The 25,454-nt window shown below is 45.3% G+C and overlaps 2 protein-coding genes across 5 annotated transcripts in view; one reads left to right on the top strand and one right to left on the bottom strand.

Moving 5' to 3' along the window:
• The window catches only part of LOC142572399 (chitinase-3-like protein 1), a 29,282-nt gene extending 10,347 nt beyond the window's left edge, over positions 1 to 18,935 (top strand). For both annotated transcript variants that reach the window (XM_075681488.1, XM_075681487.1), the window contains exons 3-10: positions 2,078 to 2,365; positions 4,590 to 4,849; positions 6,121 to 6,221; positions 8,589 to 8,709; positions 12,592 to 12,786; positions 15,996 to 16,118; positions 17,236 to 17,406; positions 18,762 to 18,935. In XM_075681488.1, coding sequence (XP_075537603.1) covers positions 2,078 to 2,365; positions 4,590 to 4,849; positions 6,121 to 6,221; positions 8,589 to 8,709; positions 12,592 to 12,786; positions 15,996 to 16,118; positions 17,236 to 17,406; positions 18,762 to 18,767 — 1,265 coding nt within the window. In that variant the 3' untranslated portion in view covers positions 18,768 to 18,935. The remainder of the gene's footprint in view (positions 1 to 2,077; positions 2,366 to 4,589; positions 4,850 to 6,120; positions 6,222 to 8,588; positions 8,710 to 12,591; positions 12,787 to 15,995; positions 16,119 to 17,235; positions 17,407 to 18,761) is intronic.
• Positions 1 to 21,390, bottom strand: part of LOC142572403 (sulfotransferase ssu-1-like) — a 179,825-nt gene extending 158,435 nt beyond the window's left edge. For 2 of the 3 annotated variants that reach the window (XM_075681496.1, XM_075681495.1), the window contains exon 1: positions 20,798 to 21,390. The gene's annotated coding sequence lies outside the window, so the exon portion shown is untranslated. Of the gene's footprint in view, positions 1 to 18,047; positions 18,360 to 20,797 lie in introns of those variants that run through there. The other variant, XR_012826074.1, reaches the window with a different exon arrangement.
• Between the last annotated feature and the right edge of the window lie 4,064 nt (positions 21,391 to 25,454).

The raw sequence follows: 25,454 nt of genomic DNA on the forward strand, positions 1-25,454 counted from the left end.
TCAATCAATCAATCAATCTTAGATAAATTTTACTGAAACTGTTATAAAAGAAAACATGCCTTACTATTTGCAGCAGTGATCCTTGCGCCTAGTTGACTTATTCGAGACGCTGTTTCGTTGGTCAGACATACAGACACATATGCTTATACGCTATCCTTCCACTTAATCAATAGATGAACTTATTGAATAACAAGATTAATAAATTTCGAGGCAGAGAAAGAGAACTTGGAAGTGAGCTCGAAGTTTACAGACCATTTAAGTTCGAAGGGAAGGACAATCTAACTTATCTCAACAATGAAGTAAACAATGGCTTTCGCTTTATGGTATACCACACAAACCTTTAAATCAGCGTTGGTTGCTTGTCGAGTGAACAGACCGCTGGTAAAATTGGAGTGGGTGCCGAAATCTGGACGACTAAACAAGGAACCTTGTAGCTAGTTATGTAAGGCAGTGAACTGCGCGCAGGAGGGCGCGTGAGTATCATGAAAGATAATGCTAGTTATATAAACAGTAAAGCAAATAAACCATAAATCATTGATGGGGTGAAGGAAGATGTGCCTGAGTCAAACCCTTCATTCTGGCCAACTTTATTTCTTGCAAATCATAAGGTCGAGTGATATATTTAAGAAGTCACCCTGTTTGCAACGGCACAGATTAATAAGGAGCCCTTAATGTGTTAACTTTATTCTCGTCCCGTTCAATTGCAGAGCGTTAGCTTCTAAATACAAGGTCACTAAACGTGATTCCAAGGTATGAAACAGAGTGGCCCGCTACGATTATAAGGCAAATAATAAAGCGGAAAGGCCCGGTATGCACTCTGATTATTCTACACGTTTCCTATGTTATTGGTACGGAAAAATATCGTGAATATTTATTTGTTTCGTTTATTTACGGATACATATTTCGGGACATGAGCTGGGAGTCGGGAACGGAACGGGATTTTTCCAGTAGGATATAAAAAGAAGGATTGGATAGGCGTCGATGTTCTTGGGAGAACGCTGTATATCGCATGTAGTGCAATATTTTTCACTTGTTTTTCTATATATGCGCAACAGTTGTTCGTACGACACACATGGGAAGCCGAATAAGTGCGACTAGTCAGATAATAAAGAAATGTTCTTTTATTCATAAGAAGAACCTCACAGGGGGAAAATCTCGATACCAAAGGGAAACACAATGTCCCGTTCGGTCGTATCGTGATGACGTCACGAATACTTGAAGAAGCTATTTTTCACGTCTAGGTAATTATAGGTGACATTTCTCCGGCTCAGAATTACGCGAGTGCGGCAGCGGAAAGATTTGTGCATGTCAAAGTAAAACTATCCAACGTTCGTACGGTCAGCCCTCCTGAGACAGACTATCGACTCCAGTCAAAACAGTAAGCGCCTCGAAATTCTCGGTGGAATATTTCGCAATGTGGATGTATTACGCATATGGCGTTTAATATCAAAAGATTTGGAGACGCGTGCGTTAGCCAGCCATAATTATCCCTAACAAGGAAGTTGTAAACCTTGGAAAAGCGAAAAAAAAAACAACGAACACCAAGACACAGCCCCAGAAGGAGGCACATGCGCCTACACACACGCACACCGTCGTCGGCCGTGCATCCTTCTGGTTCTACGTCTTGGTTTTCGCTGTTTCTTTTTTTTTTCGCTTTATACATGAACCAACTGGCCCAGCAATTCTCGCTTCTAAATGTACCATCTAAGAACGGGTCGCACAAGCAATTATCGATCATGACATTCGACGCTTTGCTAACAACCGGTATATTTTGTGATGTTTCTATCGTTTCGATAAAATCAATTGCGCGTCTGTTTTTGACATTGTCAGTCATCTCAAGCTCGTTCCGTCTTCACCTGCACCCTCTTCAAGAATGTAAGACATTCCTTTTTGTTAGCATGTGTGCTTGATTGCTTGTGCGAGGCTCCCCCCCCCCCCCCCCCCCCCACACACACACACGTGCACGCGCACGCATGCACAGCGAGAGAGAGAGAGAGAGAGAGAGGAGCTTTAGAATGGTATGCTTCATGCAGTGTAGGGATGCCCAAAAGAACCTCCTCTCTGTGCCTTGTTGCAGCGGCTGGCGCGGGCGAACCAGTGCAGATGGGGGACAACAGCAACGACAAGGATGCGAACAAGAGGGACGAGGAGGATGAGAGGGAACGCATCCGCGCCCGCAGCAACCAGCGGGCTCCCGTGGTGTGCTTCCTCCGCGGCGACGGTTTCGAGAGGAGTGGCGTGCGCCGGTACTCCCTGAGGAGCCTGCCGATACACAAGTGCACGCACTTCATCTACTCGTACGTGGAGACGGACAACAAGAGCGGGGAGATCCTCTACCGCAGGAAGGGAAACATGGGAGAGAAAAGTGCGTTTTGCTGTCGTCGTTATACCTATAATCATCTTCATTGCACATGCTTGTTCCTTTGAGTTATGGTACACGAAATGAGACAGCATCTGAGAGACCACTATAACAAGAACGAAAGAAAACACGTCAGTATAGCGTGTAAATCCATCTCCGGAACATTAAAGTTTATTACTGCTATCTCCTTAACAATCGCTCAGTGACAATGCTACTGAGGTCACCGACTACAGAAATGTAGCAACTACGTGATCATTTGTTCTTTTTATTTTTGCTTTGAATATTTGTGGCATAAAGGGACTATGATGAAAATAAATATAAATATAGAAGGCCCTTATCTTGCAGTAATAATGGAGCGTAACTTCCCGCGTATAACCAAAATTTGCTGTGTGGCCTGGCGAGGGGCCCTTTAGCAAGCGGAACATCTGGCTGGCTACCGTATACTCCGAGGGACAGAAACGGGACGGCTAGAAGGGTCAGATAGATGGAAAGGAAGGGAAGGCGAAGGCAAAACAAACATACCAATTTAATGCTCAAGTAATGACAAGGGAGGGCGAGGGTGGTAAATAACTTCAATTTTATTTTGGATCTTAACGAGAAACGCTGAGTGTAGTCGAAATGCCAGCATTCGAAAAGTTCGATAGTATCTGGGAACCCTTGGCTTGGGATGCGCTTAGAGGTTATAGCAAACGCGTTCTTTAGGGTCTAATAGAATAAAACATCGCGATTCAAAGCCCGAGATCCAGTCCGGGACTTTTCGGTTACAAAAAATTTGGCTACAGGTGAAAGGCTTGTAACCGACAGCAGCTTTTCTCTCCGCTGAGAAACAGAGCCCTAAGTACGCTGCTTGGTCTCTCCCGCCTCTTTAGAACCAAGCTGGGAGGACAAAAAACTTGACTTGCAGCTTATTAAATTGAGGGGTTGCATATGTTTTTACCGGATACATTCAAGGGTTTTAACAAATGTTGAAAAGCCTGAGAAGACATGTTCAATAATGAGAACGTCATAATGCCCAACAATTTGAAAACAAAACACTGCCTTAAAGATCGAGCAGTTATCTTGCCCGTGCCGAGCCAAAAGTTCTGTTCGCTGAGCTCTTTTCACATAATCCTTCCATAGCCGCCACTAACGAGGTGGTTGCTATCAAGAAATATGTTAATCGGATTGCATTGATTCTACTATTCATTTGCATAAGCCTTGCTGTCGTATACGAAAACAAAACCCTCTAAGCTTAGATGAAAGCTAAGTTGAATCATTTTTAGCACTCTGCGATGTTTCAGAGCCTTTCGTCGTAAAAATTCCAGTTTCACATTCGAAAATAGTTAAAGTTTTCGAGAACCGCTACGAACCTTGTCTGTCGCATTCGTATATGGCAGTCGCGAAACGGCCGGTGCAACTTTTATACCTCCTACAAGCAAGTTTTCAAGCCACGTTGTAGATGCAATCTACATTTAGGTGTACGTTAAAGAACCCCAGGCAGTCTAAATTTCCGGAGTCCTCCACTACGGCATGCCTCATAATCAGAAAGTTGCTTTGGCACGTAAAACCCCACAATTTAATTTAATTGTAGGTGGAATAATGTAAATATTTTGTTCACTTTCATGGTATAGTAAACGCAATCTAAACGGGTAAGTTCTTCAGCAAATTATGACGCATGCAAAGGCCATGGGAACAACAACGAAAAAAAGGTATCGCTGAACTTGCACAGATCGCGGGACGTAAGATGAAATGGATATGGCGAATCAGTTCCACGGAAGCTGGAAAAGTGAAGGAAGGCTCATGAAAGGGAATATTGTCATCCACATGACTGTACAAGGAGACTTCCTTTGTAGCTTTGTATTACTGTAGTGTAGATGACAACTCTCCCTTTCAAGAGTAGAGTGAATGATTCCAAATAGGTGTCACGGGACTAAATCTGACTTCTCGGCTATATATGGCATCTGTAATCATTCAGTTCATGGTACCAATCCTCTTAACAGCATGACGAAAAACTTCGTCACATCTTTGCCAAATCAATGCGCCTGATACTGGAGTCTTGATAAGCTGATTCCCTTGCTGCCACTGCTTAATGTGGGCAAGGTATGGTGGCCGAAGCGTCCTTTCATTTTCATTTGTGTTCTGGCCAGTGACAGCTGAAACATTTTACGCTTGAACTTTTTCTCATCACCTGAATGGTGCGCTACCTTTAACTCTTGACTACAAGGGCTTCTTATTACTTCTGGTATCGCAGCTATCCTGCGATCGCTGGGCCGAATCAGACACGACACAAACGCAAAAGAAATCAAGACCCTCGTCAGCTACGGCGCCGGCGCGCACGTGCAAAGCCTGCTGAACCGCATCCGGGACGACAAGGAGGCCAATAAACTGGTAGACCGGATAAAGTCCATGCTGGAGATCTTCGGACTGGACGGCATCAACTTTCACCTGGAAGGGCCCGGTCCCCTCGTCTGCAAACAAGAAGACATCAGGACCATACTCAAGTTCATCAAGGTGATTGCCTGCTCGACCGTCCACCATCTCCTTGCTAAGCTGCAGTGTCACGAACAGGCTTGGATCGTGTCGGCTGTACATGACCTCAGTGTTCATTCCGAGTTCTGAACTGACGTCGTCGGGACTGTAATGTTTCTCTGGTTAGGATCTAGTGGCACTCAGATCCGGATATGACCTCATGGTGAAGACACACTCAGGGAACATTTCGACCGAAAGTAGGCAGAGAAAGAAAATGATTAAAGCCCGGATGTGAATCAGACGGACGTAAGGTTGGCTGAAATAAACGCGGAAAATGTAAAAGGCGTTTCGTGAGTGGAAACGAGGTGGAAAACGGAATAGTTTCTTGAGTTCAGCAATATGCGCCTCACGGGCATAGAGGTCTGGGCTGGAAATGGCTAGTGCCATCCAAACAGAATTGTTGCATTTCTAAAGGGCCGTTACTTGGACCTAACCAGGCCTCCCAGATCTTCTCGATTTCGTCTTTTAGTGATTACAATGGAGATTCTATCCTTTACTCTTAAGCACTTGCAGAGGAACAACGAAATATAATGTGGCTCTTATTATAGCCTGGTTTAGGTCAACTTAACAGCCATCTTAAGTGCAAATAATTGTAGGGTGCCCCTAAATTCCAATATATGTGTTCAATCCCAAAAGCATTCCCAAAAAGAAGCCAAACAACAAATTAAAGCATGGTTACTTCATCCTCAAAATATTTGACAGGTATTGTGGGCTTATGTTTTTTAAACAGTTCCTATCATTATTTACACTTTTGTCTTGTAAACAACAAGATTGTGATCTTCTTTATTTATGTGTTTCCCAAAGAAATAGAGGGAAATTTTATTTTTCAAATTCGTTTTTTTTGTCATGCTACTAACACAGTAAAATATTCCTGTTCAGTGTTCTCTTCAAGCTGTTGAGATATGTAACATATACGTCATACTTCTTTTGCTAGCAGCGAGCTAGCACCTCATGTCTGCCGTGACCCGCCCACAAGCGACTTGCGCTTATGCGGGCACGATATGTGTAACAAGCTGTGAACTGCTGAAATAAAGATGTATGTATGTATGTATGTATGTATGTATGTATGTATGTATGTATGTATGTATGTATGTATGTATGTATGTATGTATGTATGTATGTATGTATGTATGTATGTATGCATGTATGTATGTATGTATGTATGTATGTATGTATGTATGTATGTATGTATGTATGTATGTATGTATGTATGTATGTATGTAAATCTGCATAAATTCTTATTGTGTGCGCAGAATCTCCGGCACTCGGTCAACAAGCAAGTCCTCATCACGGCTCAACTTCCCGCCTGCCGTGACACCAAGTGCAACTTGTTTATGAGCGACACGATGGCAAGGTACACCTTCTGGCCCAAAACGGCGTCGAACCGATGTCGAATGCTAATAGAACTTTCGGAACAGGCCACCAACTCAGCAGCCCGTTGCAGTCGGTACATCGCAGTCGGTAGACTGAGTGTAGACCAGCGTCGCGACTCGATCACAAAAGCAACTGTCGAAGGAATAAGTCAGCAAACTAATAACATCGCAAACGCTTAAAAACCACTACTGGAGTGTCGGAGTGTTCCGGGGCCGACTGCAAAAAGCGTTACTTTCGAAGCGTTGTCAGAGACTGGCCAGCTGCCTTCCCTAATAGTCAACCTGACGTCACGATTAGCTGAGATATGCAATTACCAACATTTCCAGCTGAGAAACTCGTTTTTGTGAATACGGGGGCTGTGGTGCGCCTGTTCATATACAGAGTGTTTCAGCGAACACATTGAAAAATACCTAAAGGTGGTCTGTGGCAGATAACGTAATTCTAGTTCATGAAGTGGTATACTCGAAGCGGCGAGCACTACTTGCAAAAAAATTGAAATGCATAATAAACCAAATAAAAAATAATTATCTTTTCAATTCATTAAGTTATGGCCCGTATTTCAATTTACAAATTCTACCCGTGGAGTTCGCAAGGCGGATCCACTTGGAACGAATTCTCAGGATGACACCAGTTTCGAGATTTTAATTCCCAAACTTTGCGGAGAGACACTTTGGCATTCCAGTTACTTTTGCACAGGAAGGCATAAAATGACGTTTGTTAACAAAGTAACTGGAACGCCAGTGCAATTCACCGCAAATTTCTGGAATGAATATCTGGAAACTGGTGTCATCCTGAAAATTCGTTCCAAGTGGATCGGCCTTGCGAACTCCACGGCTAGAATTTGTAAATTGCAGTATGGACGATAAGGTAATTAGTTAAAAATTAATTCGTGAATTATAGTTAATTGTCGATTACGCATTTCAACTTATTAATGTAACGTTCATCCCTTCGAGTAGACCAGCTCATGAACTAGAATTCTGCTATCTGCCACAGGCAACCTTTAAAGCATTTCGAAAATGCTCGCTGAAACACCCGGCATAGAGGGTGTCCCGCGTAACTTCTGCCAAAACTTGAAAATATGTGAATATCATGTAGCTGGACAGAACCTAGGTAATGTTGTTTGCCGTCGCTTGGAGCAAGCTTTTCCAATTTTGCCTAATTACAGTTATTATTAATTAGTTAACTTCAAGAATATTACAATCAGAGCAAGATTGTTAGTCAGGCAATTGTAGGTCATCGATCATGAAAAATTCCTGATGCATCTTTATGTTGCTATATACAAATAACATAACCGTTTTTTTTCCAGGCCTGACAGAAGCACGCAAAAGCAAGCGAAAGGTGTCGCGTGGCTAGTACCGCGGCACATTTTTTGTGTCTGGCGGACTTTTGCGTCGTGCGCATGGAGCGAGAGAGACACGAATCGGGAATTTTTCACCATGGACTACGATGTTCTGAGTGGCAATTTCGCGGTGATTATAAGATTTGAGAAGTTAATTAAATATGAATAACAAATCATACAGTAAGGCACAATACAAAACAAGTAGTCGGATTTACTACAAGCGACGGCAAACAACCTTATCTCGGTTGCGTCCAGGTACGTGGGACACCCTGGGTGTGTGTGTATATATATATATATATATATATATATATATATATATATATATATATATATATATATATATATATATATATATATCCTCACGGTCCCTTGACTAATGCGGCAGAGCGGCAGAGACCACATGGAGTGCAAGTGGTCCAATATAGTCATTTTCGATGGTCGCCGATGTGGGATGGAAGGCAATGAAACATTTCTAATAATCTAACTGCAGTTCACCGACATTCTGCTTTGTATTGGTCCACAAAGCATATTGGATTAGAGAGCGCTTACGAAAATTCCTCGCGGAGCGTCACATCTTTACACCTCAAGTTTCAAGAACGATATCTCTAAACTAACGCCAATTCTCGAACTTATGCTTGAACAGGTTCAATACTAAACTACTTCATTACCAAACGGCTTCCTTACTTCATTACCCGGCTTCAATTACGCCAAATGAAATTGTACATTAAATCAGTTGCTTAAACTTAATTTGCGAAAGTTTGTAAATTATGTAACTGAAACGATGCAATTTTTCCTGTTCCTAATGTGTGTAATTTGAAATAACTTGCCGAACAGCGTAGGATGACGTGAACTACTACAGGCAACTTAAATAAAGAGCTATTTTCAGATTAAAAAGGGAGAAGGTCACATGGCATATACTTGAGCAATCACAAGTATCGGCCTGGCATTTATGGCGCTTGCGAGGAATGTTACGGAGTGCATATCATGGACGTTTTTTGTTCAATGCAGGTATCTAGACTACCTGTTTCTTATCACGTTCGACTACAAGCTGGACGACCTGACGAGGACTAAGCTTACCAGTGGACTTTATCGATATAAAGATAATAACGGTTACACGACTACGGAAACGGTAAGCTGTGGCAGGAAACATAATTTCTGGTTAATTTAAATGAAGGAGACATTAAGAGAGAGAGAGAGAGAGAAAAAATGAGATGGGAACGGCGGAGAGGTTAACCCGAAGAAAAGCTTCTCGCGTTTGCTGCTCTACACTGGAAGAAGGGCAAGCGAGGAGGAGGAGGGGGAGAAGACCGAAACAATAGCCGAGAAGGAAAGCAAACAGGCCAATGAAAAAAAAAATGGGAGGTCGCTTAAACTTCGCCTTTAAGACTGGAACGCGATAGTGATTACGGGCGCCGTTGACGCGGACACCAACACCGGATATTCTGCGGCACGGCGCCCGATCGAAAAAAATGGTGGGCCAGTCCGGGTGGCAGTGGAAAGCAGAGCAATGGCTCATACTCCAGTAAGGCAGAGGCTACAATACGCGACTCATCCGTGGCTCATACTCCTGTAAGCAAGAAAACGGGGTTCTTGTTTGAGTTTCCGCGTAAGAAAATTATGTTTTCTCATTAATTCAGATTACAATCCGACGCTGTCGTGCTTGTAGGTTATGTGTAAGTCGGACTTTACGAATTTCCTGACGTATTTTATTTTGAGAAATTCAATTAGCTGAGTAACGCCTATGCGCCACGCGAAGGGCCGGCGTGGTTGGGGTTCGGGATGATTTTTCCTGACGGACAATGCCGTCTGTGGTGGACGCCGACACCACCTTTTGTGCGGCGCGGGCCGTTTCAAGCTCTCGCGTTAATAGAGGGGGCGGGTAATGGCTGGGTCTTTGTAATAAGTCATGGAAACGTAGAAACTTCGATAGCGTCTTGACAAACAAAAATTATTCCAGAAGTGGTTGTCTGCTTGCGCTAGCAAATATTTTTCAGAACTTTTCGATGTAAACTGCTGCAGTTGTTCTAGGCGGAAAATGTGGGTAGGTTGGCCAGTAAACGAGACACTGCTGTAAAATTTCGGTTTATAGAGAAAACACAGACATCGAAAAATGAAGTATGAAAAAACGAACATGTACTGTAGGACTAAAACAATAAAAAATTCAGAAGAATATATTGTTCCAAGGTACGGGCCCTCAATTACCCACCGCGATGAGTCAACAACTGTGACATTCTTGGCCGGGATAATGTAGCTTTCTATTACAATGCAATTGCTTCTCGCGCTTCGTCAGGCGCTCGAGCGGTGCCCTCACTACGTTGTCACCAGAGTCCATCGGTCCGAAAAGGTGACTGATAAGAAATGAATGCCATGGAGCAAGAGGTACGCTTACCCTATACCGGCTGTGTTTTCTGCACAAGACAGCGCGTGAGATCACAGACCATAGCGGCAGAATAGTCTCATGGTGACGGAATGTTGTTGCTCGTATGCTAGACTTAAGCACGGAGTAAAATAGAAGTGTCGACTCGAGTGATAAGGCAGTCCAACTTCCGTCCCGCTACTTCAAGATTTGAGGAGCGACAGATAGCTGGCGTTATAACTCTTCGCTAACCTGAGAATCAGCCACGCTGCGCGGCGGCTGTGCTTTCTCACAGCGCCGACAGTACGACAAGCTCTGAGAGCACAGATTGGCCTATCGTGCCTTCTTCCAGATGCAGGTAACAAGGTAACCACGGGGACATGGGTTTCACGTGATCGTCGTCGTATTTCGCGATGTTGTCAAGGTCCAACTGATCAACGGGTCATGTTAGTTCCCTTGCGCAAGTTGTTTCTTCCTGTTGCCCTGTGTACGGTGGCGCGCACTTTTATTGCTAAGGGTTCTATAAGAGAAAGGGGATATAGCACGCTTCAATGACACTGTTAGGTACAGACCACTAATTATCATTGGTCAAGTTATCCCAACACGACGACCCGCCGTCGCCTTCCAATTATGGTGCGCCGGTGCGCGTCGACCGGACCCGTCAGGCAGGCTGGCTGTCCCGCCCTCGCTTGTCTCGCGTTGAGCTTTTGTCTCCCCGACCCCCTGTGTGACGCTTCCCGAAATTGTACCTGGAGGTCGGCACGGTTCGAGGTAGTTGACCTTCGTTCCGAGAAGAGCTGCTTTGCAGCACTGGAAGGTCGTTCAAGGACGACCAGGCGAGGAGGCAACGCCGGACGGATGTGACCATCGGAGGATAGAGCTCAGGGAGCGTTCCCATTGGCCGAACATGACGCCACTTGTACGGGCGATATGATTGGATGAAAATGAGGACACCTTTACTAGTTCGACGAATGGCTGAAAATGACGTGACCCCGACGGACTGGAGGGGTTATGAGCCATAGAACTATCGGAAATGGAGACATGTTCTTCTTGCCACGGGCCACTGTGTGCGATTTGCTGCCGGCCGTCGATGAACTTTTTCTGTTACTATACCTGTTTCTAATCCTGTACATATTGAAAATAAACCTTCATTTCTCCAAGTCCCCCTCAACGTCGGTCAACTACAGCAATCAATGGCAATATCCAATAACACATATAAGAGAGGAGGTGAGCGTAAGGAATGCTAGGCACTGGAGAAGCTGGGCCGCTGCACTCTGCGCTGCACAGGTACATTAAGATATGCAACGCAAAAGGATAGAAAGTTGGGCGAGTTGGTACGGTAACATCATCTTGGGTTGTAGCGCGAAGTGACACGAAGAAATAGTAGAAGCGCTCGTCCTGTCTGCTTCTAGTCTCTGTCCGTGTCATTTCGCGCTACAATCCAAGAACAGGTGCATTAGTTGGCCGCGTCATACAAGTCAAGTCAAGACATCAGGCAATTCGGTGCTTCCGTGTATATTACTCCATAGAATTACACGTACGTTATAGAGATTATGTGTATCTCTCCACCTTTCGTCCTGGCTACAGTTAGCCTCTTTTTGCCAAGAAGCAAGTGATGAGGCATAAAGATGCTGTGGTAAGGATGCTGCAAAAGGAATTGCCACACGTCGTCAACGCTTTGCAGTTTCGCAATGTCGGTCATCAGTTGAGGACACTAACATTTTCGCACTCTGGCAAAATTGAGTTGATAAATTATTCTAATTACGACTGAATATGCGGTCATCAATCTGCAAGTGTGCAGCAATTCTTTATTTACAGGTTCATTCTCCCGCTGTTCTGTAAGACGCTCTATCTTTAACAACACTGCACAGTTTTAGGGGGCAGCGGAGAGTGTAGCGGCCTGCGAAGCAGCACAAGTGAATGCAAAGTAAAAAGAAAGTAGCACGAACGTTCCCTGGTCCGAGGATTGCTCTGGCTAATACTGCTCGATAGTGTCTGATACTGCAGGAGGCACTCAAATTATTGTATGCGATACTGCGATAAGGGGGTGCAGAGATAGCAGCCACTGCTTCTATCTAGGTAGAATATCGAATAATTTTTGATGTCGTGTTGGGTGAATGGTTGCTTATTAAGGTGCAAACTATTTGGGTGTTAAAAACTATTTATTAACAATTCATTATTATGCGTTTGGTCAGTATATTCACCTCGTGTGTGTGTGTGTGTGTGAGTGTGTGTGTATACAATATATATATATATATATATATTGTAGGCAATTCTTCATATAGTGAGCCCTACCGAAGCCTTCGTCAAGCGGCATCTATAAAAAGCCCACTGGGTGATTTTGTCGTGGCAATGTAAGTGCTCCAATCTAATCAATGAAGCCTCAGAAACATAACTATTCGAAATGAATAAAACGAGCCACTGGGGTAGCTTATGTCAAGTTTTCACACACTCCAGGACTAAGGATCATGTAAGTTGGGGATCCGTCACTTTAGGTAACAAGAGATTGTTGCTGTCTTTCTTTTTGAAGCGTTTCTTTTCTCTAAATTAAGTCGTCTTCGTGTGCCTTCCGTAAGCCCATTATTATCTCAGTAGAACTAAAGCAAACACATTAGGTCCCGCTTGACCAGTATTGTTGCTCTTACACGAACCCAGGAGACGTGCCTAGGTCGTTGGATCGATGCTGGAGTGCCCAAGTACAAGATTGTACCAGGCCTCGCCACGTACGGCCGCAGCTTCACGCTCGATAACCCGGCCTACAATGGCGACAATGCCAAGCTGAAGAAAAACCACCCTCTCGGTTACGGAGCAGAGTACTCGAAAACAGACGGCTACATGAACTACGTTGAGGTGAGGGCGATCTCCCTGCCTTTAGGGAAAATGTGCTTCTGCGCAGAACAGAACTGCCTGGCAAGAGGTTCCTTTTACCATGGAAGTAACATATATATATATATATATATATATTTGCTTCCATCGGGTTTTTGTTTTGTCTGTGCAGGCACAGCTAGCAATCAGGTTATGTGGTGCTGTGAATGTTCGCTGCTTTCTTAAGAGAAAGCACGCGCTCATACCCAACATATCTGCAATGCTGACGTTGCACACTGTGAAGTTGAAGCATCTCGATTGAAGTTCACATATTCGTTACGTAAGAGCCTTGACCTTGCAATTTTAACTGCTCAGTTGAACACGTTGTTCTTAAAGCTTTACTGCGAAACGGGCCTTGAAAAATATGAATGTCAAGTACATGTTCTCCTATATAGCAAAATATTAATTTTAATTTTGTTTTTGATCTTTGTGAATAAACTGGGCGGTTTCTTATTGAAAGTCGAACAGGGCTCTTGGCTTTACACTGCTCTTAAATCTCTGCTCTCGAGCCTTGGCATTAGACAGTATCTTAAGACTGTTCAATTTATAGCCAGAACACTTCAGTAAGTATGACCTGTGGCTGCCGCTTGAACAATTTGGCACAATGGCGATTTTGCTCTAATCGATGACTGAAAATTTCAGCCAGCCGAGGACGTGCTCTATAGGATCGTAATGGTGGCAGTGTCGCGTCCTGGCTAGAAGTTTTCTTAATCTGCTGCTTATCAATTATGAGTCAAGGGCTACCCCAGACAACTCTATCTTAGGTGCAAAACTTCAAGCACATATCTTAGACAACCCACGTAACACCTATATCCAGCCCCTATGCCTACGAATAGTAGGTTGCCAATCTCTATTCCACGCCTCATTAGCCCCAAGCTCTCCTTTGAAGCGTCACTTGGTCGAGCCTGCAGCATGGTGCACTTCGTCGAACGTTTAGCGCGGCACACTTCGGCTTTATCAGCATCGATAAACCGATGCCAAGGATCCGGCTCGGCTTCAACGGGCCTCAGCGAGCCCGGCCTCTTACCCAGAGGCATCACTGTTATGACACTTATGGAGAAGTGCGCGGATTGGACGAGTTTGACGATGCCCCGTTAGGCAATGACGTCAGTACCTCGGCACTCGAACCGATGCGTGCTCGCTTTCCACACCAACATGCCGAAGGCACCTCGAGTGTTGCTATAATTACATTTGCAGTTGGAATGCCACTGAAAAAGACAAGATTTATCTACATAAATACACTAACTAAAGCCGCAATGGTTCTTACACGCATAGTTCCACTTAAAGCACGAATAGTTGCTGCATGGCACATAATGTACGTACTTGCAGACACGAGGTATTTTGTATTCGTTCACATTTCATCCACACGAGAACCATATGGAAGAAAGATTACCAGTCTAAAAGCTGCTGTTTTTCATGCAATGAATGCCACTGAGCTGGGCTTCTCCGCTTAAAGAGGCTTATCGCGGTAAAACCAGCTTCAGCGAAAGCTCGCAGTTCCAATAATTTCGCATGCCTGCCCACCGGCATGAAAAGCTTCCGTATAGGTAAATCTCAAGTATTGTGCGAATGTCATCCGCTATTTCGGGGAACACCCGATCAGCGAGCATACGCTCATAGTCCGTAAAATTCCCAGAGAATCCCCATTGATTATTATTTCGGTCAAAGACAGCTGCGTTAAGCGTCGTACCGGCCAGTCTCTCGATATGTCGATATGGGCAACCAGCGCCGAAACTTCCCGTGTCAACAACCATAGAACACAGCCTATATAGAGAGCGGAGGAAACAGTTTTCAGTCGCATCAGCAAATTCAGCGCTCCTCTTAAGGCAACCGTGTCCACTTTCTGACACAACTGTACACCAGAAGATACGACAGCGTTGGCCATGGCTAGCGCTTAGCTGGACGCATCGCACTACAGCAAATGTTGGTAGTGACACGCGTCTGGTATCTTTGAATATACCTTCCAATTTTTGTTGCTTCAATACTGGACGGCGTGAGCATTTTTTATTTGCCCCTTTTCCCCCTACAGCAGCAGCATCTCCTGGCAAGCGCTAGTTGCCCTTAACGCAAAAAGAATGGTGCTGGAGGTTTATGAGATTGATCCCAAATATATTTTTTTCTACGAATGGATGACCCTATATAGAGCCACCTTCTTCAAGGACAGTCCCTAGACGCTATCATCAACATGTCTTGGCAGATGATCCCGGTTTTGTTATGTGGCCGGAAGGGTAGTTGCAGGTGTGGTCAGAATTTTAGGAGAACGGTAGAGTACGTAAAAGGGGTCTCGTACCGCCATGGGTGATACACTTGCAATGCGGTATGGCATTAGGGCTGATGAGTCAGCTTACAACTTCTTATGGAATTGAGAACGTTTGAGTAAGGAACTTCCTCCAATATAATATTTTAACATGTACAGTCGTTCGGAAATTTTGAGGTATACTGACGCATAATTTCGCTTAAAAAACATGATCCATCACTCTAAGAAATACTTTCATAGATCCACCGTGAACGTACCTGAAATCCTGTGTAAGCTGTGGTGTGTGGAACTTTTCAGGTTTCTTATTGCTGTTAATCAAATAAAGATGGTGTAGATATATGCTGTGCATGTACTGTATAATTATTTTCACAAATGAATGAAACTTACCAACAATCTATAATTTTGACAAACTGCATTTTTCCGCTTCTGATTGCTTTGTTTATTATTTTTTTATGTGTTGCTAATTTTCTGAGCTAACTAAAAACAAGTCAAGATCTCTTATGTAGTGTATTCGGGCCCTAAAGTCAAATTAAATGCAGTGGAATGAAAGAGCATAAGGGAACTGGCAAAAGCCACGTACCTAATCAAATTACCATGTTTGCTTGTTCACTAGTCGTGAGACTTTTCTGAGATGACGAGTTTGTCTTGCGATACTCGAAAGCTAATACGTACTGACACAAGCAGTGAGCCAGAATCTGCGTCGACTGCCTAGTTTCTAGAGGATTAGTTGTAGTTCTGTAGTGGTTATTTCATTATACTGCTTTCACCAAGTTCCATCGTCATCAAGTAATCATACGCGGCCTTAGACAAGATCGCAAGCTAGAAGCTTCAAGTTTCACTAGCTGCCCAGTTGTGGCAACTATGGACGGACATGTCACGCCCATCTATACCGAATGCTTAACGTGCTCCAACTGTTCTGTAATCTTTATACTTCTAGACGTGTAATCGTGCTGGCTACATGAAATGGACTAGAAAGTGGGTACCATACGCGGCAACGCCCTACATCTACCACAAAGACCAGTGGGTCAGCTACGACGACACGGACAGCGCCGACGTCAAGGTAAATTTGTTTATTTTATTTTAGCTCAGCGTAAGGATAACATGGCTCAATAGGTTTTCTTCTTGGGCATGCGGGTAGGGTTTACTAAACATGGTTTTTGCGCCCTAGAGTGGACATACAAAACGAAAGAAGGAAACACACACTCGCACACACACACAAACACACGAACACACACGCACGCACACATGCACGCACACATGCACACGCATCCACTCCAACTCCTAAGTGATTTATTGCTGCAAGAAACACAGCAAAGCGGAATTTAGGGGCACCTGTCAACACAAGACTGATGACGTGACAGTGATGGTTATCGACACTGTCGCAGCTTTTCCTCAAACAGGTGCATCCCTGATGAATATAACGTGATCGCTGTGTTACTGACACACTTGGGACCTTTATTTCTGATAAAGCGTGCCTCCAAGAGTTAACACGCTGTTTTGTTTCCGCCCCTGCCCATCTTTCACTGGTTTCACTTCATGGCCTATATATGTTACGTAATGATAAAGCTTTATAACATCAACGACCAATTGTCCGTGGTCGGTTCGTCGAAGGAGTGACTACATTCACTCTAATGCTGGTTTTGAGTTAGAAAATCTAATCCCCCCATGGATGCGGTGGCTGTCTCGAAGTAAACTGAGAAGCGTCACTCACAGTGGCGACTACCACAGTTGTCGACGGCGTAACGTACGATGTATTCTCTCGGATAGGTAATTGATTTTAAGAAGGCAACGATGAAGCCGGCTGCGCTGGTTGAAACTATCAAGCCGTTGGCATAAATTTGGATGTGGTTAGTGTATTTACTGGCCTCTACAAACAAAGCTAACTGAGTTGTTGAAGTGAAACATGTAACTAACGGTGCTACTTCTATGACGATCGTCTCGAAAGGACTTACACACTCACGTCACAAGTGGAATGATATATCGTGCCTTTGTTTTCGGTGTGCAGCGTGCAATGTCGGTCAATATAAATACATAACCGCACAATATTTATCAGTGTTCCGTCCCAGAACGCGACTGAAGAGAGCAACCAGTCGCGGCTTATAAAGGCAGCGCGCTTCATTTAGTGGCGAGCATTTCGCGTAGAGGCTTCCTTTCCTCACTCCTTGGGCCAATTACAGGTGAAATGGTTTCGGGACCGTTCGCTGGGCGGCGTCTTCATATGGTCATTGGGAGAGGATGATTACGCGGGCAACTGCAAGCAGGACAACCAGTACCCGATGGTCACGGCGGCATGGAAGGTCATGAAGGACTACTGGCCCATAGACTTCTATCGTGCCAGGAGGAGAAAGGTGTGTCTGTCTAACGCCGTCAAAACTCGTGCCATGATTGTCCGAGTCGTCGACTCCACCTCCGATTCCACGTTTCTGTTTCCTCAGCAGGCGCCGCTCGTCGGCAAAAGGTAGTTGAAGATGACGTATGGCGAATTCGGCGAATTGCGCCGGTGCGACGGTCATTGGATGAAACGGCGCATCGGTGTGATTTACCGAATTCGGCGTTAGTGTATACAGAACAAGAAATGGATGACAAAATTAACACGGCAAGCTGGGCGAGTTGGTGATTGAACATGTTCCTATGGGGGGGGGGGGGGGGGCAGCGCAACCCGGACGAAAGACGAGAGGAAGTACACAATACGAGTTGTGTACTTCCTCTCGTCTTTCGTCCGGGTTGCGCTGCCCACCCACAGGAACATGGATGACAAGCCGAGCGCGAACTATTATGTAGTGTGACGCGTAAACGCTCGTCAATGCCGCGTGTGTACGCCTTGTTTCTAGCAAACGTCTCCTTGTGCGGCGGTCGAAGACGAATAAGTGATCAGATGTTGCTTATGACTACTGCACACTGCTCCTTGTTACAAGTTAACGGTGTCATTTTTGGCCTGCGAGGCATATATCTGAATATATGAATCTCTGAATATGTCTGAATGTCTGAATATCTTCTTCCGCGCAATTATCGTTTTGCGTCAAGAGTGGGCTGGAGAACAACTACAGGAGAAAGGGTGACTCGTGGTGTTCACGTAGTTTTATTTAGGAGGCCGCCTAACTAAATACTGCTATACACGTGCTATACACTTCAGATTACCGAAGCTGAAAGGCGATGAAAGTTACATTGCACAGCCTTCTACGTGTTCCTTTACATCATCAGTGGGCCACTGAAAGCTCTCCTGTTCTTCGGATGGGGCATAACAATAAAACGTCCCGGTTAACATGCAAGAGCTTGTTGGACCGTGTATCGAAGCATACGACTGAAAAAGAAGAAAAAGACGATTTATCCCAGTTCGACTCGAAGAACAAACTTAACTGTGAGAAACGCAGCAATACCGCTAAAGCATTCCTTCTTTTTTTAAAAATTTGATCCAACCAAGAACGAGCGATGACTGAGCTCCGTCACGAATTTAGACAAGAAGTCAGAGTAGGTCACACTGTCATAAAGAGGTACTGCGCTGAAAGACAGGAAGCTAGTGCACGCAGTAATACCTTTCTTGACTGGTAGTAGGCTGATCATTCAGGAAAAAAAATTCACAACGAGACTGGGCGTACTTGTCTGGCGTTCCGCATATGACTGAACAAGCACATATAAGATTTGTTTCTGTCCTGTATTCGCGTGATAGAAGAGAAAAGGAGCAAACTTTTCGTTTGTTTTTCAGGGCTGAAAGCTGCAAAGGCACAAGGTGTGAACGAAGAAACCTTGGATATATTTAAAAAAGAAAAAGACAAAAAAAGACTGAGGGTGATAAGCCAGACGGTGCCTGTCGGAACCATGCGATCTTCGTCTGCGTTTTTGAATTATGTGTTAATAAATTTTGTATTTAGTCCTCTTATTGCACTATTCTCCCTGTTGTGGATACTTAATAGACCACGTGATTTGCTGCTGCTTCTAAGCTACAATTCTTTAGGGAAAGGGTCCCATTTTATAACGACAGAAAGCTGAGCTAGTTGGTGAGGATTCATTATGCAAATAAATGTGAGGCGTGCAGACAGGACACAAGAGTAGAGAAGGGGACAACACGAACGCCGACTATCAACTGAAGGGAGCACTGAGGCGAAAAAAAGAAGAAAGACGACACAAAACTAATCTGCGCATGCTCAGGAAGAGGCTAATGGAACATAAAAGGTCGTTAACCGGTGGATCGCTTTCAAATCTTTCGCTACATTGCCGATATTGTAACTGCACGCCAGAGTGATATGAATGCGCGATATTGTACAGGCATAAGAATGAAGATACGCGTCTTATGGTAGAGGCATGGCATATCTATAATGGTGGAAGTGCGTGCGTGAGTCAGCCTTCGATTACCTTACATAAGGAAGAGATTCCGTGCCTTAACAGTTATCTCTCACGTAGACCGGCACGTGTACCCGATTGACACGTGGTGTTACCATTCCTGAGCATGCGCATATTAGTTTTGTGTCTTCTTTCTTCTTTTTTTCGCCTCAGTGCTCCCTTCAGTTGATAGTCGGCGTTCGTGTTGTCCACTTCTCTACTCTTGTGTCCTGTCTGCACGCCTCACTTTTATTTGCATAATGTCCCATTTTATGCCGGGATTGTCGTGATTAAAAGGTTATTCAATATGGTTAAATGAGAAAAAGTGACCTTTTTGCAGTGAATCTCTCCCCTGAACTTAAGAAACAAGCACCAGCGCTGTAATATATATATATATATATATATATATGTATATATATATATATATATATATATATAACTTTCAGCAACACAAACTGCAACAAATGTCTCCTAGGTTTCCAGCTCTACGATTGATACCTGCAAGAAGAGTGAGTGATCGGTTGGAATTGTAACCCCCTAGCAACATCGAAAATGTGTGAGACAGCGTAGCTGTTCATGCTTGTGTTGTTCTGGCATTTTTTTTTCTATTTCTCCGTGCTATATGCACTTGCTTTTTTGACGTTAACGTTTTCTTATTTTGTTAGGGACTTAATCACAACTGATTTATAATTTGATCACTTTTCCTTTTACGTTTGTTCGTTTTATTAGCTAAATTTCGGGATAGCTGGCCCTCTCTGCGAATAAAATTCTGGCATTCCACAGCTAACAAGGCAGAAGAAAGTGATGAACAGCTTCAGATTAACTTTGACCACTTGTAGTTCTTAATGTGCACCTAAATTTAAGCAGACTAACGTTTTTGCATTTCGCTCTCAACAAAATGCGGTTGCCACGGCTGAGAGTTGAACCAGCGACCTTATGCGCAGAAGCAGAATGGCATGGCCGCGGAGCCACCATTGTGGATGGCAGACCCTCTGGAATACGACAGGCGTATTAATGCGAAAGTTGTCGAATGATCCCCAGCCATTGGGAATGAACGAACAAACAAACATACACAGCCAACCAAGCACAAGGTAAGAGTCAGGAAGTAAAAGAATGCGTAAAGACGCGGTGTCGCCTGAAAGTGCAATGCTCCACAGCCATATCTCGTCGGAGTTAATGTAAAGAAGTTGCAATTCCACACATAATGCAATCCAGTGACGCAATAACTGGGACACTGTGATCAAGAAAATATTATAAGCATGAAATTTTTCTTGGTTTTGTGTGGTCCCGGTTCGAGTAAACTTTCGCAGATGCTCGTCAGCAAACTCTTTTCAGAATAAGAACACTTAATTGACTTGCATTTGTTCGTGGATGTGGCGCATCCTGGCGATGAAGAAGCACAAAGATAGGACTTTTTCTTACCCCTCTTTCCTATCCTGCCTTTGGCTTCTTAAAGCAAGGTTCCTTTGAATTATTTCACCTCGGTGATGGTTTGTGGACAAGCCGCTGGGCGGGAGTTCACGGAGGTCAAGCGGTGCTGTCTTTGCACTCTGTGAAGACAAAAGTGTTACAGTGACATTCCACTTCGGGAACGCGGGTTATGTGCAAGTCTATGGGTGCCGCTTCAAGATAATTGCGAGTAGCAATGATATGGACGCTTCAGGTTGCATGTCTGCCGTCGTGGTCGGCGCGATTGTCCGGGCGATAACATCGTCGCCACGCGCGATATGCTGTACGTGCGAGTGAAAGCGTGTGACGGTGAGCCGAATCGCGCACAAGGGAGGAAAGCGGGAAGGCAGCACGGAAGGGACGGGAGGGGGTGGCTTGTCCTCTCGTAGCAACTGCGTAGTTTTCGCCGTGGCCCACGCCGTACCTTGAAAGCGATCTGCAGATGGCTCACACCTTTGTGAGTGGCGTGTTCTCGCCCCCTCAGTTTGCGTTGAAGCGATAGGCAGCACGAAGATCAAAACTGAGGGGATTGTCAGCCAATGATGTCTCGTCAGTCAAACACAGCTGGTGATGGCGTGAGCACTTTCTTCAGACGCAGAGTTCTTTTCTACTGTTGCATCGTCGGAGTCGGCTCAGAAGCAAAATTTTCGACTGGCCATCTATCCAATACTTTATTCTTGGCAGCATATCGACGCTCCTGGAACATATGAACATGCCGGTCAGCTCATACCATATGGTAGTAGCGAACCCAAGAGACGGATTACTTTTCGCCATTGTATGCTTGCGTCATGAAATTTTCTTGCGTGTTTTTTGTTGAACGCTGGATGCAAACTATAAACGAGTCGTTGACGCTAGAAGTATCGGGGATGACAAGCTTCCAATTCCGGGAACAGGTATATTGTAAGCCTTTCTCACAGGGCCCGGTCTCATGTTGGCCGCAATTATTCCACGAACCACACGCCCAAATTTACTGTGATGTAAGGAGGCGTTCACAAGAAAATAATCAGGAGCATTCTGCTGAACGCACGTTTTCAATTCATTATGGCGGGCCTTTGAATTTTTAAAAATATGACTCCCTCTTTCTTTGCCTCTCATTTGTCGCCATCAATGAATTCTTTATATTTCGTGCTGCATACGGTATCCCTGCATACATCGTCCGCGACAGACCGCCATAAATTCAGCAGTGTGCTGCTGCTCCATATAAGCGCCCTGAATTGCACAACCATGGCTTATCGCAAGAAGCCTAAAAAGGTCGACCTTTTGCAGAAGCACCCAAGAATCTAAAGCACCTCGAATGTCTTCGTCCTGGAAGGCAGCGTATGCATAAATCTCACTCACGAAGTCAAAATAATTGAGTGGCAGCTTACGGACACGAATTGTGCTTTGCAGTAGACCAGTACTGTATAGCCTCCGGCCTCTAACATCTACGTTTCAACCACCCTTTACACCACGCAGGGAAACCATACGGACTTTCGTATAGTGAACTTCAACATCCTAACCTTTCTTTCTCTATCTCTATTTTTATTTTCACTCGAAGGAGATAGAAGAATCCGATTTTAAATACCCGTAGCAGTGCACATGCAGCACGTCACAATAGGCGAACAGAAGGCAGCGAGAGAGCGAGAACACACAATCCGGACGTATCGTTTTGGGCCTAGCAGTAGCAATATCTAACCATAATTACTGCGAAAGAACAGTGCGATCTGCGCAGTCCCGCTGATGTAGACCGCTTTCAAAATTCATAGGTGGTGTACCAATCGCTTTATGAAAGCAATGGACTTTCCGTGTAAGGGAAGTGTAGCATTGAAAGGAAAAGAAAGTAAGTGTATAGCTTATAGGTTAAGCATTACGGTGTGGTTTGCTCATGATCATCACATAGGTGAGCTGCCTGTATGGAGAGAGCGTAAACATTTATTTTCAAATCAACAAGATTCGAGTCCGGCGTCTTTTAGTGGGTCTGGGCACCCGCCGCGGACGCGGTTCCGAGGCCTTGTCTCGAAGCGGCTTCCTCGGCTCGCTAGACGGCCCAGAGTTGTGCTGTCAAGGCATCGGCGCTACCCGACTTGTTTGTTAAGTCCCGACACTCCCATAGCATGTGATTAAGTGTGGCAATCTCGCCAGACGATGTGCATCTGTTTGTAGTGTACATGTCTGGATACATGGCGTGTATGAGTCTGGGGTTTCTGCAAGAATCCGTTTGTAATTGTCTGAAGTTTACTGGTTGTGTCCTGTCTAACCTAGCATGATTAAATGGGTATACGCGTCTTTGTAACTGGTAGTGTGTCGTGATGTCGTGGAACCTGGTCATACGATCCTCCCACGCCCAGACGTTTGCAGTACCCCGCGGGTGCTCATCCTCCGATGATGCTCGGTGAGTTAGGCCTCGAGCAACGCGCAGAGCCGCTTCATTGGGGGTGCTCAATGCAGTCTGTGCCGGGATCCATAGCAAATGACTTCGGTTATCGAAGTCGGCCCCTCCCTGGTGTATGGGATGTCGCTGAAGTATGCGATACACATCTTGCGAGATGAGCCCATTTTCAATATGGCGAATTGCCGTTTGCGAATCGCAGATCACGTATGTAGCTTTCGTTTGTGTGAGGGCCAGTGCTATGGCCGCGTCTTCTGCCGCTTCGGCATGCACCGTGTTCACGGTGACGCTCGTGAGGTGGCTGCCTCGGCTAGACTCTGCCGCCACGAAACTCTTCCTTTCTCGATAACGGGCTGCGTCGGTGAAGACCGCCTCCTTGTCGTTGGAGTAACTTTTGTTCATGTGTTGTGCCCTGCTTTACGCCTCCCCGTGTGGTGTTGCGGGTGCATGTTGCGAGGCAATGGGGGTACGTATAGTTGCTCGCGTTTAGCTCTTGGAATTTCTACTTTGATGCCGTGCTGCGAGTGGTATGTAATGCCGAACTTTTCAAGCACGTGTCTGCCCGGGCGGGTCTTGGATAGGCGCTCGAGTTGGGACATTTGTTGTGCCTCCACGAGTTCTTCGAGCATATTGTGTAAGCCTAGTTCTAAGAGCTTGGTGGTGCTAATTCCAGGCGCAAGACCCAACGCACATTTGTACGCCTTGCCTATGAGGGCGTTGAGCTTGTTTCTTTCCGCAACCCACCAGTTGTGAAACGCTGCCGTGTTCCTTATTTGGGAAATGACGAAGGCTTGTATGAGTCGTTTGATGCTGCCTTCGCGCATGCCCGCGTGTTTGTTGATGATGCGTCGAATGAGCTGCATCGTGCTGGTGGCCTTTGCCGTTATCTTGCCAAGTGCTTCGCCATTGCCGCCCTTATGTTCTATCATCATTCCTAGTACCCGGATCTTGTCTACAATCGGGATGGGTAGGCGGTTTGATGCCATTAATTTGATCTCTTCCTTTTTCGGGGGGTGTGTAGCCTTTAGGAGGGCGCCCCTTTCTGACGGGCCTACATAGCAGCAGTTCGGATTTTTCGGCCGAGCAAGCGAGTCCTGTGACCAAGAGGTAGTTTTTCACGCATTGGATGACCTGTTGTAAACGTTGCTCGATCGCTCCGTTGCTGCCCGTTGTCGTCCAGATCGTAATACCATCCACGTATAGCGTGTGATGCAGTCCTTCGATTTGAAGTAATTGATCGTGTAACCCCAGCGGGACGAGGTTGAAGAGCATCGGCGAGATCACCAAGCCCTGCTTGGTGCCCGAGCTCCCGATGTTGATTTTATCTGACTCTAGTTGTCCCACTCGCATGCGAGCGGTTCTTCCCGTGAGGAAGTCTCGGACGTAGTTGTACGTTCGCAGTGCGAGATTTAGCTTGTCTATTTGTCGCAATATGGCATCGTGGCGAACGTTATCGAAGGCCCTCTTCAAGTCCAGCCTGAGGATGGCTCTCGTCGATCGCCCCGGATTGTCTATGATTTGATGCTTTAGTTGCAGAAGGGCGTCTTGCGTGGCGAGATGTCTTCTGAACCCAATGATGGTGTGTGGAAATAATTCGTTGTCCTCGAGGTAATCCGTGAGTCTATTGAGAAACGCGTGCTCCATCAACTTGCCCACGCAGGACTTGCCCAAATGGGGCGCAGGTTCTCCAGCAGTAATTTCTTGCCGGGCTTCGGTGTCAGTATGATATTTGCTTCTTTCCATTCCTGGGGTAGCTTACCGTGCGCCCAACACTCGTTAATGTATTTTGTGAGTTTCTCGATCGATCCGTTATCGAGATTACGTAGTGCCCTATTTGATATTCGATCGGGGCCAGGGGCCGACTTGGTGTTGAGTTTGACGAGGGCCGCCTGGATTTCGGTGACGGAGAATTCCGCATCTAGGGTGGCGTTGCTTTCTCCCGAGTAGTCCGGATATATTTGCGGGGGCGTTTGGGATATGTAAAGGCGTTCCGCATCCAGAAGGATCAGTTCTTCCGTTTCCCCATGAGCGTGTATGATTGTGTATGTGCTTTGCATGTGTGTGGTCTTAGTGTTGGCGGGATCAATCAGGTACCGAAGTATCTGCCACGTGCAACGCGTGGTGAGTTGACCATCCATCTCAGCGCATTTCTCTTCCCATTTTTGTTGTTGCAGGTTAAGTTGGTGCTTTTCTATTTCTTTGTTGAGCTGCGTTACCCGTTAACGCAGTCTCCTATTGTGTCTCTGTTGTTTCCATCGGCAC

Source organism: Dermacentor variabilis, chromosome 2 (assembly GCF_050947875.1).
Source record: "Dermacentor variabilis isolate Ectoservices chromosome 2, ASM5094787v1, whole genome shotgun sequence".
Lineage (NCBI taxonomy): Eukaryota > Metazoa > Arthropoda > Arachnida > Ixodida > Ixodidae > Dermacentor > Dermacentor variabilis.